Genomic DNA, 19792 nt, shown 5'->3' on the forward strand with positions numbered 1-19792 from the left:
ATGGTGCATTTTTAGGGAGGCTGATGAATGGCAGCACTGACTTTACTATCTAAAACCTTTATCCTGGTCACAGATGTTGTGTGATGGGCAGGCTTTTCTTGGTCAGGATACAGTTGAAAACTTTACCTGGTGTAAAGATGAAAAGCACCATAGTTTCAAAAAAAAAAAAGGCAATAAACTTTCCTCTAGTTAATTTTAGCTACTCATATCTTGTCCATCACTAGGTGGTGATGGTGCATTTTTAGGGAGGCTGATCCATGGCAGCACTGACTTTCCTATCTAAAACTAGTTCAGGATAGTAGTTGAAACCTTTACCTGGTATAAGGATGAAAAGCAGCACAGTTTCAAAAAAGAGGTAATAAATTCTCCTTTAGTTAATTTTAGGTACTCCTATTTCGTCTATCACTATGTATGACAAAAAAAGGCAATAAACTTTCCCCTAGTTAATTTTAAGTACTCATATCTTCTCTATCATTAGATGGTGATTTTTAGGGAGGCTGATGCATGAAAAGCACTGGCTTTACTATCTAAAACCTATATCCTGGTCCCAGATGGTTGTGTGATGGGCAGGCTCTTGTTCAGGATACTAGTTGAAACCTTTACCTGATGTAAAGATGAAAAGCACCACAGTACCAAAAAAACCAACTTTCCTCTAGTTAATTTTAGATACTCATATCTTATCTGTCACTATATATGACAAAAAAAGGCAATAAACTCTCCTCTAGTTAATTTTAGGTACTCGTATTTTGTCCATCACTAGGTGGTGATGGTGCATTTTTAGGGAGGCTGATGCATGGCAGCACTTTCCTATCTAAAACCTATGTCCTGGTCACAGATGGTTTTGTGATGGGCAGGCTCAAATTCAGGATACTAGTTGAAAAATTTACCTGGTATAAAGATTAAAACACCACAGTTTCAAAAAAAAAAAAAAAAAAAGACAATAAACTTCCCTCTAGTTAATTTTAAGTACTCCTAACTATACCATAAGGATGAGTGCACCCAAATATTGTTGTTTTGTGTTCTCAAGAGACATTGTGTTCAATCAAGCATTCCAAGAAAGTTCCTGGAAGCAGTAAGGCAAAAACCTAATTTTGCAAATGAATTTGTACTGCTTTCATCAGAGTATTCATAAGAAAAGCAATAATTATCTTGTCTCTTTTAACCACTAATGAAGTTTTCCTCAAAATAAAAAGAAATACTTTTCTGCATGTATTTCAAACGTTGCATAATATTTAGATAGACTTGAAGTTTGCAGTCTCTCCTGCTAATAAAGGTGTGTTTCAGGTAATCTCTGTTTCTTTAGGATGCCTACTGGATAGCAATGAACAGCTCTCTGAAATGTAAAGCTCTCAGTGACATCTTCCTCCTCTTCAAGAGTTCAGATTTCATCACCCGTGACCTCACCCAGCCGTAAGTTCATTTCCAGCAGACAAATTACTTACACACAGCCAGGAACAGCCAAAAGCAAACCAGAAACACATGAAAGTAGCACAGGCAACCAGTGTGCCTTGACAGTATGGGCAAAGATTATATTTTTTTACCACCTTTCCAGAGCAAGTCATGTTGTATTCTTGAGATTTTTTGCCTTCCCACCCCTCTTGGTGTTTACTTGTTGTTACCCTCCTTATTGGTGCCACTTACAGTGTGACTTTACCATGTCCTCTTATTTTAAAGCTGTTGAGGTTTAGTGTGACTGCCTGGAAGATGCTTGAGACTTCTGCTAATATATTTCACCTGTTTCTAGAGCTTGTTCTGAACCCAAGTTCTTGTAGCTCTAGAAACAAATTCATTGCAGGTGACTAAGGATAGCAATTACAGATGAAATTAAAAATATGATGTGCTTGGGGTTGATTTTTATCTGCTCACTTGAAGGGAGTATTTAATTGTATAGGAATGGTTTCCTCTTGTAGTACCTGTGTCTCCTTGATTTATGTCACTCATTTCTAAAATACAGCATTTTTCTCAAAGAAAATGAGATTACTGGAGTTGATATTTCTGTTACTATGGTTACTTTTTGTATTTCCTAGACACACAGATTTTCAAAGATAAGTGGCAATCCATGGCTGAGAAATTCTTTTCCAGTAATTATTCAGTGCTTATTTACTGTACAGGATCTTTCTGGAGACTCAGTCAAATGCAGAGCCATTGTTCTAGGTGCCTTATAAGGGGTTAACAGGTGTAAGTTTCATGTCAAGTGGCTTATGTCTTGACAAAAATTTTATTTTTAGAGTGTATAAGTAAAGCCTTTTAACATTAATGCTGTGCAACTGCCTTCTTTTTTAATCCTCCAACTTTAATGAGACTCTCTTCCCCTTCTTGGTACATGGAAAAAAAAAAAGAGTTTTTGACAGCAAGGCTGTAAGTCCAGTTCTCATGTTGGGTTTTACATCATACCTAACCTGCAATGAGAGGAGGTGCTGGGGAAGAGACTAAGGAGGAGGGGAGAAGATATTTGAGTGATAAAACAGTTTAAAAAGTATGTTTGGCTTGGGAAACAATTGTGAAGAATGAGAATTCTTGATTATAGGGTCCCAGAGAATGAGAGGAATGGGGGAGATGAGAAATCTGTAGTTTACATGTCAGAGGTGAGTGAATTCTCAGAAGCCTTTGGTGCCTGCCCAAGGAGCTGCTTTTTGTGGTTTCCCCTAATGAAAGGTGGGGTGTCTGGAGGATGGCTTGCTCACAGAGTTGAATAGTAAGATTTTTGTTGCAATGGCTTTCAGGAGTGATTCTTGCAGGTTTGAAAAGACCTTTGCATCATCCCTTTGTGAATGTTAAACTGTATAGAGTTTGTATTTACTGTCTTCATGCATAAAGAGGTCCAGCAAAAAGTACCCAGAGCTCTTTGCAGAATTCCTGTTTGATTGTTTTCTAGTGAGTCTCAGAGACAAGCAAGTGTTCAGCAAGTGCCACTTGATTTAGATGTGGCAGCTCTTTGTGTGGTAGAATGAATTGGTTCAACCACCTTCTCTGATACTGAAATCAGTGCATTTTCTGTCTGGATTAATCTTGTGTCAGTTCCAATCAGTGCCTCAGCTCTTCCCCCCTGCAGTCAGCACTGGCTTGCTGGGAGGGGCAGTGAGGACATTCTGGGGCTGTGGTGTGAGGTTTCTCAGCATGGCTGATGCCTTGGAGCGTCAGTGATTTAACCTGAAGTTCACACAAGAACAGTGGTGGCATAGCAGGCACATTCCCTCCTCCTGATCCTGCTGTGGGAGAAAGGCAGCACCTCAAACTCCTCTGCTCCAGTCCTTTAGGCTCCTTTTCCAATGTGATAAGAACACCATATAGCACAGCTAAGGTGGTAAAAAAATAAAGCTTATGGCATGATTGTGGGAAATCACCTTGGTCTCTGTGTATATCTTGTAATTTGTGACTATGTCATACTTGATTAAAGCATATATTATTGTCCAGTCTCTGCTTGGTATTTCTAAATGACAAAGTTATTTGTACAGAATGTCCCCAAACAGTGCAATGATTATTGCTAAATCAGAACAGTGGTCGTCCTTAATTATCCTATTGATTAGCTGCCAGTTCTCTAGGCCTTAGCAAGCAGAAATTAAAAATGTAGCTGGCATAAGAACCTGAAGTGCTGAACAAATGAAAATTACATACATAATGCATCCAAATCCCTTGGAAGGACTACTTGGAGAGAGGAGAAATGCACTATATTTCTACTTTGTCAGTAATGCTCAGTAAGGTCTAAAGGTTTCTTGCCTTACATAAGTAACAGCTGAAATCCTGAATACTCTTTTTTTGGTGTTGTTGTTTTGTTTCCTGTGCAATTTTATAAACTTAAATATCCACTTCATGGGTCATAATATGGTAAATGTGCTGCAATGGAAATTTGTAGATCTGGGTTTTGACCTAGAAATTTAAGCCAATGATTCAGGACTTCAGGCAAATCACTTTCTGTGCTTTTTCTTCCTCTCCCATTTCCTGTCTGCCTCTAAACATTGCTCAGCTCAGGGAATGCCCTTATAATTCTAAACTGTCTCAAGTTCTGAGAAAATTTCAATCATGTAATGCTCCAATACAAACTATTAAAAAATATGGACTCATTGCAAATATACTGAGCATGATTAGATTGCTTTCACTGTTTTAAATGTTTGGATTCTCTCATGATGCTGACACCTTGGTTGAAGAGTTCAGACTAATAAATTACCTTTTCCAGCATGTTAATTTTAAACAAATTATCAAAGACTTCAGAGCAATGTACTCATTAATGCAGTTGATGTTGTTTCTGCTTCAAAGTCAGCATTGTAATTTACTTAGCTGAGTTCACAAAAAATCTTGTGGGTGGTGTGATCTTAATTTTTCAGGAATTAATGTAGGCTTTCAGAAATTTAGTGTTGAGTATATGTGATAAAAAAAAAATTCCTTTTCTAACTGGGATTTCTGTTAAGTGATTAAAACTCTTTTGAGCAGAAAGCTCTGTATAGCCCTGGTGGATGTATTGGTGTAAAATACAGTTTTCTTCCTTATTGTTAGAATAGGTGGACTGTGTTTTGTTAAAATATGATTGATTGCTCACCTTGAGGCTGGTAGAAATATTAGCAGTACTTTTAATGATGTCATTCTGACAACATTTCTGATGCCAAACTTATTGCTTTTAATATTGAATTCCAAATTGCAGGGAAATTTCAATGTTTTTTGAGATGTGGAAGAATAACAGCCTGTGTTCTCCTAACAGAACATAGGAGGCAGTGTTGGACCATGAAGAATGTGCCTTAGCACTCCAGTATCTTTTTGCAGGAGCTGATAGTTTGGGTTTAATATAAACTGTTTCAAGGTAGGCAGTTGCACACGAGAGGATGTGGAAAATGAGGCCTTTGATAGCGATTTTTTTTTTTTTTTTTGAGGTTTTACTCTTTCCCATTTTTCCTAGCAATTTACAGTGTGGTACAAGATTCTCTTTTCAGTGGTGTATGAATTTCCAATTTCTTTTAGGCCTCAGAGTTCCAGCAAGAGGAATAAAGATACAGTTCAAAGGCTCTTAAAAACTTCTCCTTGTTCTTTTTTAAATAAGATTTTTAAATTTGCCATGAGATAATAACAGGGAAGTATCAGGTACAGAATAAATTCTACAATTCTTATCATGTTCATAGTAGTTCCTAATTCTCTCAGTGATTTGCAGGTGAGTTCATGACTTTCTTAGCAGGGTGGGTACTGGAGAAACTTGCCAACCTTTTGCTTTTCTCAATGTTGAAAACTGACCTACATAATCACTTTCTCTAGCATGTCCTGGTGGTCAAGTATTTGCATTTGGAGTTTGACACAGAGCTGCCACATATGAGATCTTGATCCTTCTGGTCTGCTAAGTGTAACTCTGTAAAAAAGCTGCTGACCAGAACACAACAGAAGAGCTTGATCCTTTCACCTATAGCATTCAAAATGCCAGTTTTCAGAGGCTTCAGAAAACACAGCCCAGGCATGTCTCAGTTTGGGGTTCCTGACAACTCTGTGATTGTTCTTTCAAGTATGCCCAAACCTGAATAGGATGTGGGTTGAAGACACCCCACTTAGCATTGTGCCTCTAGAGATCAAAAGCTCATCTGTAGTACACAAGTTGAGATAGGTTTCATCAATAAATGCTACAATGAGCTGGTAAAAAATATAAAATTGTAACCTCAAGTCACCCAAAATTTACTCCCTGAACAAAGGTGGCCTTTTGTCAATGAAAACTCATGATAATATTAAGAAGGAAAGTTAGATTACAGAAATATGAGTTTATTTTGTCTTGTGCTGTGTACAGAACAAAGGTGGCCTTTTGTCAATGAAAACTCATGATAATATTAAGAAGGAAAATTAAATTACAGAAATATGAGTTTATTTTGTCTTGTGCTGTGTACACCCATTTTTTCCTTATTTGTACTTAGTCCTGTGTCATTAAGAGTAAAAAAAAAATTAATATTCTTACTGTGTCTTGCAGTATTTTTGCCAGTGTGGTTGATTTGGCAGAGATACCTGCACATCTGTGGGGCTTGGGGTGGCACCCAAGGATTTGTGATTTACAAAGGAACAGGAACCATCCTTCCTCACATAGCTCTTACCCAAAATATTTTAGGGTTGAGTTAAGGAATAATTTTGATTATAAGGCTGGGGTTTTTTGGCTGCTGGAAAAGGCTGTAATTGGAATGAAGTGGATTTCAGGAACCCCAGTCTCAGATACGGAGGCTGTGAGGGGCAATACCAGCCCTCACGTGCAGGCACTGTAAAACTCCACATGCTGGACTTCAGCTGCCTTTGTAGATAAGTTTATTATTGGCTTTGTGTGTGTGTGAGGGGGATATTTTCTTCAGCATGATAGGCATATACTCCAGTAAGGGAGAAATCCTGACTCCAGCAAAACTGTGAGCTCTCATGGGTTTGTTTCTGTTGCTTTGACAGATCTTGAATTGAGGGGAATCTAGACTGTAGCTGAAGGATGTTATCTGTTTACACAGGCTTACAGATATATATATGATGTGTTTGATCACTGTGCTTTTGGAAAGCCTGCCTGTATTGCCCTACTTTTCTGTGTGTTGTGGATATTAAAGTCTAAACTAAAATGTGTGAAATTTATTTCTGCTGGCAGCATACAGAATGAACTCTTACAATAGCTCTTCACTTCAAACCAAAGGCTGGGAAGCCATGTCTTACAAATGCAATGTTTATGTGAGACTTTTGGGTTGCTGAATGAAGTTCACTGCCAAAAGGAGATCCTCTAAATATTGTATTTAGGACTATTGCTCAGCAGTGACCCTTCACACAGTTCTGTGCTTCCAAGTAGTTTGTTGCCAATAAGGTCAGGGAGTAGAAATGGAAGAAAAACACATGTTCTTCTGTGAATACCTTTTGAAAGTTACAAGGTTTACTGTAAAATGACAAAAAGGTACATGGAAGCTGACTTGCCTTATAACTGCTCCATTCTTGCCAGCTCCTGAAGGGAGACCAGCAGAGTCAGCTCCTCACAAGGGACAAAACCTTGACATCTGCTTGCAGTTGTAGAAATAGTTTTGTTTATCCCACTCTCAAGGGATTTGTAAGAGTATTTCTTAAGGCTCTTAATTTAGAAAATACCATGCTATGGAATCAGGAGTGCAGAGCTGCAGTGCTGTTTTGCATCCTTTGTTCATGGAAATGAACTGCTGTAAGGCATGATGATGTGTCTCTGTTGTGTGGTTTGGGAAGTTAAACATTAAAAGTACTTGGCAAAACATGCTGCAGTGAAACTGGATTGCATTGCTCAAGTTTACTGGGTTTTTTGAGAATTCAGTTATGCCAACATAACAATACAAGGGGAAAAGAGCAGCACTGTTGATTCAAACAGAAATAAATCAACAGTGAATAAACACTGACATTTGGGACACATCCCTGTCCGGATTTAAGTGCTTCCAAATTGCACTAGAATAAAAGAGGTGACTATTCTGGTTTTCTCCTATGATAATTGTCAAAAGGAGAGTTATGTATTGCATTTATTTCCTTTGTACATATTGGAAATAATTTAACAGTAGTTCTTATGTTTCACATGAGAACTGTTTCAGTTTGGGGTTATTTGGGGTTATTTTTATTGAGGTTTCAATTATGTTTCAGTTTGGGGTTATTTTTCTCACTATGGCTAAAATCTTACATGTAAAACAGATTTTGAAGCCTGTGCCTTACTTTTCCAGATTTATTCACTGTACAGATGATTCCCCTGATCCTTCCTTGAACTATGAGGTAGGACTCCTTGCATGATTTCTGAGTAATTTAAAAGAATTGCTCACAGGCTGGGTGACGTTTGTGACTGGGTTTCTGTCCATTAAATGTGTAATGTTTGTTTTATTCACGTTGCTTTCAATATGAAGGGAAGTCTGGTTCAGCCCTGCAGGTCATAAGAAGTTCATTTAATTGCAGATCAGGTGGGCTGAAGTGCAGACTTGAGAAGCTTCCTTGCAGTGTCCTCTCATGTCTGTCAGGTTGTGACAGGAAGGACAAGTTCAGTGGCTCAAATAAATGTATTCTTGATGGTGAGCTGCTTGTGAACATCACACTGAGGTTACCAAGGGGGAGGCTTGCTGCAGTGGCTGGGGACATCCTGAACTGCTCTGTCACATCTTGTTTCCTATGTTTGTTACCAGATCAAAATGTTCAGCTAGAGATGCTTCAAACTGTTAATGTGGAGCTACTGCTCTTGTGGTAACATCTAGTCATCTCTCTAATAATAGTTTTTATGTAAATATAACATTTGTCATCATGCAGTGGGCTTAAAGGGCTTTTCAAAAGTGAATGAACCTTGTTTTATTTTAAAGCACTATCAAGTGTGCTTTAAAGATACAGGACATGTAAAAGTTGGAACAAAGAGTTTAATGTTAGCACCATAGTTAGCAATGTCATCTCTGGTTACTGAAGCTTTCTGGTGCAGTTTAAAGGGTTTGGGAGTTTCCAGCATCCACTAGCAGTAACTGGGGCCTTAAAAACATCAATCCTTCAGAATATTTCAGCTTAGGAAATAGAGAAACTTGAGAAAGTGCCAGAAAGATGCTTTAATTCCCAGGCAGTCTGTCCTATTGACTATAATAGTTTGCTTCCTATTTCTGTCCTGTGTCCTTATTTTAACTGGTTTAAAGGCGTCACAGAATTCTGCTTGGGTGTGTACCAGAATAGAGGTTGATTTGGATAAATTTAATTCTGCTCATCAGCTCCTTTGACTAGGGAGCAACTTTCTGCCAATTCCATGACAGATTTGTTGTGGTGTGCAGCAGGGTTTTTATTTTCCATGCTTTATCATTAATGTAACTTGGAAGTAGTTTCATAAATGAGTTCACAGTTATAAATACTGTCCAAAGTGGAAGAGCATGAGATAATTAGGGTGGGTAGGGACCTCAGGAGGTGCCTAGTCCATCCCCATGCTCAAAGATGGCTAAGGAATGAGATCATATTGTCTCATTTGGCATTTTATAAAATCTGTCTTGAAAATCTCAGTGGGTAGAGGCTGCCTAGCCTCTCTGAGAGATCTCTTCCAATGCTTGACAGCCCTCATGGTTTCTTATGTCCAATCTGAACCTTTCTGCTTTCAGCTATTTTAGATTATATGGTATTTAGACATGCCATCCCACTGAAAGCGTTCTGTGATTCTCTGAAATGAATAGTAAATCTAATTGTTTTGAAATATTTTCAAAGATGATTATGTGAACTGCAGATTAAAGATTGTTTTGTTCTCTAGTATCACTGGTCATTACAGTAAATCTGTAGCTCTAAAAGGCAGAGCTGTTGACAAAAGGATGCTGTTACTTTTCTGAAACAAGGCTTTGTCATTTGTTTTTCCTGCACAGCTTGTTCTTCGCAAATGGTGTGAACTAATCCCTGGTGCAGAATTCAGATGCTTTGTCAAGGAAAACAAGCTTTTAGGTAAGGAATTTCTTGAAAAGAAAATTTTGAAGTGAAGTTTTGATGAAGTTTTGAGGAGTTTCTCTCATTCCTTGAATGAGAGCTAAGGCTGAAGAAAGCTCTTTCTTTCCACACCTCATTTCTGAAATTAATGGTTTATTCTTTCTGTATTTTAAAATGTGGTTTACCACATCTCACTTTCCACTGTATTTGAAAGCTTGACAGCTCAGCATGCTTACCATTACAGTGGGAATATTCTTAATTTAATTGTTAATTCAGAAACTTCACCCAAAGGCAGAGTCTTTTATATTCAGGAGCAAATTGCATCAGCTCCAACTTGCAGAATGAATACAGAGGCAGTTGTGTGTTGTGCTGTAAATACATGACCCCATGAGGATGTTATCTGCAGAAGGTTGGGGAGGTCAGAACACCTCCACAGGTGTAGGAGGTGTCTTGAGTTCATATTAAATTCAGTGTACTTAGTTAGAGCCTGTTGTTCTGTTACTCAAGTGCAGAATCCTAAATGTAAAATGTTTCAAGTGGCACTGGAGAGCCAGGATACCCATCCACAGCATGCACAGAGCAAGTGGGTGCATTGGGAGACCTCTGGCAGCTGGAGAACAGGCAGATTGTGCTAGAGCATGTGTTGTAGGCAGCTGAGTAGGGTAATTTTAGGGTAATTTAGGTAAATTTAGCTCAGTTTTACTCCTCTGGTTGTGTTGACTGTTCTCTGCTGACTATAGCAGGAAATGAGATACCCAGTGCACATACAGGTGCTTGAATTGAGGGGTTTAATTTCAGGCTAATTACCACTCTGAAGTTTGATTTTGGTGTGGTCTACCATGAAATCTTTAGAGATGAACAGAAACTCAAATAGCACAGGATTAGTGCACATTTGTTCTGAACAAGGTTGAATCATTCTGCCTAAACTCTTCTAACAAGGAAGTGTTATAGCAGTGATGGAGCAAATACAGACTCTAAAGGAAGGAAGGTGATTTTTAATTTTTTTTTTTTTTTTTTTGCTTTAAGATAAAGCTAGGTTTGCTCACTTTGCCTGTCTCATGCCTACATATTCACAAGCACCAAGCTCCATATCCACAAGTGGTTCCTTGTGAGGATATGGAAGGCCAGGGACATTGGCTTTGTAGTTCTCACTGTTCCTCCTGTCCTAGCATGGTGAGTGTGGCTTGTTTTGGCTGTGCCTTTTTGTACCTGTTGGGAGTTGTCAGCAGTTTGTTGCTCCATCCAGTCCCACCTCTGTGAGCATTTAGGAGCTCACTCCCTGTTCTTCATTTCCTGATTTGGGTTTCCTATGGACTTGCACACAGGTATTTGAGCTGTGCTAATCCACACACACCATTCTCCTAAGCCCTTTTATTTGGCTGTTCTGTCTGGTGTTCCTGTGCTCATCTTCCCATTTTCTCTCCATTTATGCCAGTTGCAAGTGTATTACAGCTCTCTGTAACAGAGTTTATCTTCCTAATAGCAGAGATTTCCCATTAAGTCTGCATTGCTTAATGGCTCCTGACAGAGCTTTCTGAAGGGAGGAGAGCTGAATCCTGTCCTGCCTTGTGATGCTGGAACACCATAACTGCCAGAGATACAAAGCATTTGGGCACTGGCTAATTAAGCACTCTGTACATTTCATGGCCAGCTTTTGAAACCTAGTGTATCTGCCAGTAAGGGATTTTTTTTAGCTAGCACTCCAGCTGCATTTCTGAAGATAGTTCCAAGATTTTTCACAATATGTTCCCATACCCTTAAAATTAATAAGCTTGTCAGTCAAACTAAGGAATGATACTTGCAGTAGTGAATGATTTTCCAGTTACACATCTGCATCCCCTTAGATGCCATAATCTTTTGGGTTTTATTTTTTAGACTCAAGTTAAGCTTTGCAGTGGTATTAAAAATTCAAAGTTCCACTGACATCACAAAATTTTTATATGAACTTCTTAAAAAAGAGCAGATCTTTGGCAGTAGTCAGCACTGTCTTACAGTAAAACAGTGTTTTGTATATGGTTAAACAGCAAAGTGAGGTCACTGATACATCTTCCTTGGGGAATTCTGTCTCTTTTTGTCTGTAAATAGCCTGAATTACTCATTCTGCAGTGATGGAGCAGGTCTTGGATTTGACATTTGTCAAGCAGCCTATTGCAATGTTTTATGTTGACACATATCCTGTATGAGAACTCTTGTCACTCAAGATGCATGCAAGTGTATAATCCTGTAGATGTCATTTTAAACCAGTGTCTTGTAGACAAATGTATGAAATGAAGAACCTTGTAGGAGGGATGGTTTGTCCACGTAGGCAAGAAAACCCTTGAGAGGGAGCAAATGGGAGCACTAAGGTCTGGCCTGCATGCCATCCCACTGATTTGGGGATTTAGGGATTCACCTCTAGTGCCTTATCAAGCAGGCACATGTTATTCCACACTTTAAAAATCAGTTAAATGAGAATCTGGGGTACCCAAGGATCATCTTTGCTGATGTGCAAGCTTAGCCTCCACCCCTGGCATTTCATGTTCCAAATTGTGATCCCCATTGTGATGTGCAGAACAAAGTTTTGGACCAGAGTAACCAAAAGGAATAAAACTGAAAAAGACAAGATGGGAGCTGGAAACTTAAACACAGGCAAAGTTTCCTCCTGAAATTCACTTTAAAATATTCCAAGTGTGTACATATAAAATGAGGTTCACAAAATTATGGACAGAGCTGTTCAAGGAAGAGATTCCTAATGGAAATACTTTAAGTACAGCAGAATAAAGCCAAACAGTAAGTCACTCATAAAGATAGAAACTTGGGAAAATCCCATCTTCTGTGTCTGATAACTGCTTTTTTTTTTTTTTTCTGATTGGGTTTTTTGCATGCCTAGAGCTCTTGATAATTATAATTACCTGAAATTATTGACAGGTATATCACAGAGAGACTACACCCAGTACTACGATCACATCTCTAAGCAGCATGAGGAGATCTGTAGGTCCATCCAGGAGTTTTTCAAGAAACACATACAATACAAATTCTTGGATGAAGACTGTAAGTATCTTGAGGGTATCTGTGGGTGTGCATCTCTCTCTTCATTGCTCTTGCTTTCACAGGGCTTGGTTCTCTTTAGCTTGGGAGGGTCTGAAAGCTCCTGTGGCTGCAGCATGTTGAGCAGCACAAGTTTGGAATTACATTAGCAACAAAAAAACCCTGAAGGAAAAGGCTGAAGCTCTCCAAGAAAACACAAGAAATAAGTGAAAGATCCCTACAAAAGACACAATAACTTTTTTAAAAGGCTTTCCCCCCTTATACTTGAAAATAATTTTTATGCCAGAAAAGCGAGGTAGGAAATCCTTGACAAAAGGCATTCAGTAGTGAGAAGAATACTTGTTTATAAAGGTGTTGTCAGATGTTTGCTGCTAAATTATTGATGCATTCCTTGAATAAAGGATTTTAAAGTTTCTTTTCAAGAAGTTTTGATTATTTCTTCTAGAATATCAATGCACACCAGCTTAGGTGCCAAAACCTTTGAATAAAGGCCACCTAATCAGTCCAAGTAAATTGTGTTGTTCTCTAAATGTGAAATCCTTTACAAATTTGATTTGAAATAGTTTTTTAACATGGTGTAGTGATAATAGAATGGTGTTGCATCGTGATGGGTGATCAATAGTGGTGAAAAACATGATGAAGAAATTTAAATTAGGTCTGGCATGGACGAAACCTCAGCTTAGCAGAAAATCATAAACATAAAAATTTTCTGGCAGTTTTACTGTCATGTCTAATGCTTTGAAAAGTCAACCTTTAGGTGGGTTTTTAAACATTACTAATTGTTGTACTGATACACCACAGCAGTCAAATAGATTTGTCCTCTCTAACTGTCTGAAAAAGGTACCTTCAAGTGCCAGTCTCTGTTATATGGAAATTCTTAATAATTTGACTCTGCAAAGCTGCTCTGTTTCAGCCCAGAGAAGTTCTCATGGACTGCTGCTTGGAGAAGACCAGTAGAATAGTACATTAATTTAATAAGTCCATTACATTTTAAAGTAAGATCAGTAATACAGATCTGGCATTCTGATTACTGCCTTTTCATTTTCCTCTGTGTTTCAGTGTAATTTTAGCTGGTATGTAATCAACTGATAGATAAGAATTCAGGGCACTATTTTTGGAAATTGATGCCTAGATTTAGGCTCTGAAATGGCTGGCTGGTGAACTGAAAGGTCTGAAATGTCATCTTATGTAAAGGGTGCCATCTGAGTTGCCTTGAGGGAAAAGGAGGTTTCAGGGCAACCTTCTGGCATGAAGGTTTGTTAACCTTTTATTCTTAGGCACTAAATGCTGGTCCATCTGCAGAGAAATGCCATGCAGAAAATGTTTTTGTGTTTTTGTGGGTGTTTCTTTTTTAACCACATTACATTTATTCCCCCATCATCTCTCTTGATCCACTGCCTGGTAGCATATGTGTTGTTAACAATAAAAATCTGGGTTTGCTTGTTTGTTTGCTTTTAAAAGGAAAGGTATTGCAACTTTTTTCCTGACTTCTTGTTTCACTGGGGATTTTGATGCTGTTTGCTCTGCTTTTTCCAGTTGGTCTGGTAGCATCTCCAGATGGAAGAGTTGAGTCAGAGCAGCTGAAGCATTGCAGAGTCAGAGCAGTAGGATAACAGATGGGTGAATGCTTTATAAATACTTCTAAATTATGTTAGAAGCATCTAAATACCTTTGGTTAGAGTCCAGTAAGAGCAGTGCTCTGGAGGTGTTGATGGTGCAGAGCTGGGCTTTGGTTTTCCCTCTGTTTAGAGCAGGTTCTGGTGAAGTTTCACTACAGTCTCACTGGCACAGGACACTCCTGCTCTGAGAGTGGGAATAATTCAGCTTTACTTCTTGTTCAGTGTTTGTGCCTGTCCTGAACCAGTCACCAGAGTGCAATCAGTCTGAATTCCAGCTGTGTAAATCCTAATAAACACCACTGACCTCAGTGATTGCCATGGGCTTGCTTTAGGCTGACAGGCCCCACTATAGAAAGCCTCAGACGCAGGGGATCTCTTTTGGCTGTGACTGAGGAGAGGATGTGGTGCAGGCACTGAATTCAGCTGAACAGCTGGGGAAGAAATCCTGGGGTTCCTGCACCCCTCTTTGCACTGATGACTGGCTTAGCCACCGAGGGCTTCTCTTGCTGGGAGAGCAGAGCACTTAATCCTGGAGTGCCTTTGGCACTGACACAGCCCAGCTTGTGCAGAAGCTGGGAGGATTTTTGGGCTGCATGGTAAGAACCAGCTACGTGACTGGCTTTGGCTCTGTGCAGTTGTGGTTTGCCCTTAGCCCAGCCAGCTTCACATGAAATGTCAGATGAAGCTTTACATGCAGGGATGGGATCAGTCAACGTCCCTGTTCCTGACAGGCAGCTTCCTGACACTCAAGTGTTCTGCAGTCACATCCTGGGTTTAGTTTATCCACATGTATTGGGAAATCTCTTAGCTGAATATTATTAGTGAAGGAAGCAACAATATAGCTCTTGTCTGAGGCTTTTCTAAATCTTTTCTTTTTCCTTTCTTCCTGCTAAACTGGTACAACTTTTGCATGTAGCCATGTCTGAGTGCTTCCCTGTTGATTTCCCTAGCTCAATAGAAAGACAGCTCAAAGGTTTGTTTAACCATACAGAATAGGAAAAGCTGCATATCCAGAGTCATGTTTAATTAATGTTTAATGTTCCTTCCAGGGGGAGGAACAACAGTGAAGCCAGGCAAGACAGCTTTGAGTGGCAAGGAGGCTGTTTGAAGGATTTGTTGGTATTAATTAGGTGTGCTGTGTCTGCTCTGGGTGACATCAAACATGGCCATTTCACTGCCACCGACCCCTTTGTTCCTACAACTTGTTTGTCTTGTTAGCTGCTGAAATTCTAGTGTCTGGAGCAGGAACCTTCTCTTATTAAATGTTTGTGCAATGTCCAACACAATGAAGTCTTGATCCTTCCCTGAAATGTCTCTGTTCTGCTGAAAACAAAACAGCAGTAATGTCAAGGATAAGCTCTCTGGGCTAAGAGTTTATCAAATATTCTTCATGGGAGAAAAATCAACAGAAGAAAGCAGCATTAAATGGAAAAACCCAGCAGCTGATTTCCCAGTGCATTAACAATAGTTCTTGAAATGTTTCAGCTCCCTCTTAGAAGTATAGCCAATTCTGGCTTGCAGTTCATTAAACATATTGACTTTGCAGATTGTGCTGTGTACACAAAGTATCTATTCAGATTTAGGCATCTTCTGTGAAATTATATATCTTTTGCAATTAACATTTTTTTCTCCTTTTCAGTTGTTTTTGATGTGTACAGAGACAGCAGGGTAAGTGAACAATAGGTTGTCTATAATTGTTTCTTCTGTGAAAACTTGAAATTCTACAAAGATCAAGCAAGTAATAGCTTTGTCTTCCTAGAAATGGTCCTGGAAAGAAACAACCAAACAAACAAAAAAATACCACTAAAGCAAAAACCCTGACCAAACAAAAACACCACACAAAACCTACTTGATGTTAATTTGTTCCACAGGTCTTTTTCTGTGATAAATGCTGTCTACAGTAGGAGAATAATAGGATTAGGGGTGTAAATATGTCTGTGCCAGTGATGTAATTTATTTACTTAGTATTTTCCAGAGAGGTTGTCTGTTCTAAAGCACAGAACTTAGGCTTTGAATGCAGTTTTCTCAGTTCTGTGAATCTACAAGAGGCAACTTAGTTTTTGTTATGACATGAGAGTCCTTGCTGCTGTAATTTAGAGTGGAATAGACTATTTTAGTTGGAAGGTACCTGCAATGCTCATCAAGTCCTAATGCTTGACCAATTCAGGGCTGACTGAAAATTAAAATCATGTGGTTGTGATTGGTGTTCCCAGGCCCATGGTGGGATTTGTGGGGCTGTCCTGTGCAGGGTGAGGAGCTGGACTCAGTGGCCTTGTGGGTCCCTTCCAACTCAGGATATTCTGTGACTCTTTCAATAAGGGCATGGTCCAAATAGCTTTCAAACACACAAATGGGTTTGGGGCATTTTCTTTTAAGACAGATATTTCCTTGGGTTTTATTTCTTTTTTCCCTGTGTTTGTTTTTTCACTACAGCATTTGAACCCATCAAATTATCCTTAATATTTTTTCAGATTATCCTTGTGAGATTGGAAAATGGTTCATATCTGGAAGTTCAGGATAGGAAGGGGTGTGAATGTGGTGTGCCCAGTTTGTGACAAATGGAAGCCAGTTTTTTCTTTTCAAGCTTCTCCAGCTGTGGTTCTGAGAGTTGGGCAGATCAGAACCCTCAACATCCAGACAGTGATGGAGTTGGGGAGAAGCATCCCACCTCAACTATTTGAAAAACATAGATAGGTGTAATGTTTAGGGGTGTGGTTTAGGGGTGAACACAGAGGTGCTTGGTAAGGATTGGATTATCTTAAAGGACTTTTCCAACCTAAATAGTTCTATGCAGGTGCCAGTATCAGAGATAGTAATCTTGACTTCTCGTAGTGTGAATGGGGGGAAATATTTGGTCAGATGAGTTGTGCTTGAAAGTCTTGATTGGAGAAAGTCTTTATTAGAGTTGAGTGTATTGGGAGTAAGTCCTGATTCTCATTTTGAATGTTGCTGAACTGTTTTGTAATTGTGTAACAGTAAATCATGCCATAGTTTACAAAACAGGAATGTGTCTTACATGGAAAACAATGACTGTACCATTTCTCAATTTCTCAGCCCAGCTTTTAATGTAGGTACCTAAAACAAGACTGTGGGCTAGAGCAGCTCTGCTGTAATTGAAATTACCTGCCCAGGCTCAGATTGACAGACATGAGGATGCTGTCAGGGAAAATGAGGAGCAGCACTTGGGCATTGAACCAGTTTCTGCCGTTGGGTGCTCTGCCTCATAGCTGAGGCATGAAGAGAAATTACTTAAGTAAAAGGTTTCAGCCTGTGGTATCTCAAATGAGCAGTGTTTCTTCATCTGTCAAGATAAAATATATCTGTTTGTAGATTTCTCTGGGTGGATTCTACCCTCAGGTCTTGTAAACTGCCAGCTAGCCCTTTGTGTGTTAGATGCTTCTCCTTTCACACGTACCATTGTGGTTTGCAACTGTGTTATTCATCGCTCCCTCGGCGTGAGAGCTACAGGCAGCGAAAGAATATTGTGAGCATGATTAATTTCCAGAGCCCGTGCTCCTCATCAGGCTGGTTGCACAGCAACCTCACCTACAGAAGGAGAGAAATGTTCACTGACTGCTTGTTTTAAATCCTTTCAACTCTAAATATTCGGCTTGGAGAAGCAAGTTGTTGTTGCTGTTGTAAATGACAGCAGTCTCCTCCCTGTGCTCACTTCAGTTGCTTTAGAGCTGTCTGCAGTTGGCTCCACAGGTCCTGCTCACTGAATTGGAGAGGGAATTCACAAAAGCCTGAGAGTTGGCTCTGCTGTTGCTCTTTGCTGTCCCCCAGGTGGGAACAGCAAACCAAGTTCAAGACAAGTCACTGTGCTAAGACAGAGCAATGCAAGGAGTGGCCCAGACCACTGCTGGCTCTCAGCTCTTGTTAAGGAGCACACCAGTGCTTGTGTCTGTGCCTTGTGAGTGTTGTCACTGTGCAGGAAGGTGCAGCTGGAGTTAGGGAGGTGTAGCAGTTCAGTTTGCATTTTATCTGTCTCTAACTTCCTTTAACCAACAGGCTTTGTCATGGGCACTTCCTCTCAGTGCCCTGCTGCTTAATGCCTTAGCAAAAAAAAAACCCCATGAAGCTGACAGGGTGTGGTAAATCTATTGATTCTTTCTTTTAGGATGAGAAGAAAACACCATGTAGTACAAGTAGGGGAATTTTTTTCCCCTCCACTTATGCACAACTTTTTTTCCTGGCTGGTGCATTTCTCTGACAAAGATTACTAATAGCAGGCAAAAGACAGCAGATACATAGCCTTACTACTGCTTTTTAGATACACAGTGCAAATTATCTGAAACTGTATTTAAATCATAGCATTGCATGTAAGACTTGAGAGAGAATTTAATCTTAAGAAAAAGCAGTTTGGTTATGACCCAGGGTTACATACACTCCTTTTAATGAGCTGAAAAGAGATATTGAGTTTGTTCTGCCACTTGTCATCAATTTGCAGCTAGCAAAGCTCAGTGCAGATTTAAAACCCTCTCAAGGAAACAACTGTTGCACTGCTGTCTGCAGGGGTGGAGGAACACTGCTGGGTGCTCACAAAAAACCATTTTGCTTTCAGTAGTCTCAAAATCAATTTTCAGTTTTTTCCAGGGTACATTTATTCTCTAGAAAAATGATCTTAATGTTCCTGAGAAAAAGCTGAGCTGGATGTATTAGGGGTGAAGAGGAATTTCTGTGAAAGCCTTTCATAGGGAAGTATTAGGTAGAAATGTTTCTGATGCAAGGAAAGATTCTCTGAACTGCTGAATGAACTTTGCCAGCCATTGCTTCTGTGTGTGATTAAATTGGTTCATTAGCTTGTTTTTCTAGAGTGATAGAATGAATCTAAACCCACAGATAGAACCTAAACCCACAGATTCCTCCTCGTGCTGCCTTGGAGCTGACAAGACACCCCCATTAGCAAAAGTAAAAGACTGTTTATCATGAGAATTTGTGACAGCCTTTTGAGGAGGCCCAGGGATGGGAAATGACAGCAGAGCTTCCCCACTGCTCCCTGCTCTGGTGGTGCCAGTATTGGTGCAGAGGTGTTGCAGCTCAGCCATGCAGATCTGGGCTCGCTCACCCTACCAGCACAAATGAGAAACCACTCAGGTCTGTGCCCCCCAGTTTGTAGTTTCTTTTGTAGCTGTCTGGTTTCAGCACTGTTGTTTCTGTGCTTTGGCTTCTTAAAATGTGCTCTGGGAGAGCTGAGACCTGCCCTGAGACAGACACCTGTGAAAGGCTGTGTGCAACCACAGCTGGCCCAGCTCCAGCCTGCAAGCCATAAGCACTGCTCTCCTCCCTGCTGGGACTGCCCCCACCTGCAGCAGGAGCTGCCTGGGGATGCTCACAGAGGCACCAGCACCTTTCTGCTCCCAGGCTGGCATCACTTGCAGTCCCACAGAGTGTCAGTGCCCGTGGGACAGCTCAGGGGTGTGGGTGGGGCAGGCAGGCTCCGTGTTACTCGCTTCAAAAGCATCTCGGTGTGTTACAAACCAGGTGGCTGTAGTGTAAATAATTGAATGTATTTGCTGCTTGAATCAAGATAGGCAAGATCTTTCAAAGCAAGAAGATCCTTCAGAAAAGAGGAGAGAGCAAAATGAATGTTTAGTAGCTACACAGTCTTCAGGTTTCTTTTCCCATTCCAGTTGAACTTTAGAATAAACACAATAAAACTCTCCAGCCCTGCTTATGTTACTGCAACTTTTCCCTTCCCTGTTTGATAGAACTGATTTCATCCAGATGTAATACTGGTTTTGCACATTTTTACTAGCAGCTGTAGTAATATTTCCTTATAATTCATTAGT

The 19792-nt window shown here is 39.9% G+C and overlaps 1 protein-coding gene across 1 annotated transcript in view; it reads left to right on the top strand.

Annotated features, from left to right (window-relative positions):
* Positions 1–19792, top strand: part of CDC123 (cell division cycle 123) — a 33253-nt gene that overhangs the window by 9609 nt on the left and 3852 nt on the right. The window contains exons 6-10 of the mRNA XM_063153727.1: positions 1304–1410; positions 7653–7701; positions 9297–9372; positions 12262–12384; positions 15640–15668. Of these exons, the coding sequence (XP_063009797.1) occupies positions 1304–1410; positions 7653–7701; positions 9297–9372; positions 12262–12384; positions 15640–15668 (384 nt within the window). The remainder of the gene's footprint in view (positions 1–1303; positions 1411–7652; positions 7702–9296; positions 9373–12261; positions 12385–15639; positions 15669–19792) is intronic.

Source organism: Melospiza melodia, chromosome 4 (genome assembly GCF_035770615.1).
Source record: "Melospiza melodia melodia isolate bMelMel2 chromosome 4, bMelMel2.pri, whole genome shotgun sequence".
Lineage (NCBI taxonomy): Eukaryota > Metazoa > Chordata > Aves > Passeriformes > Passerellidae > Melospiza > Melospiza melodia.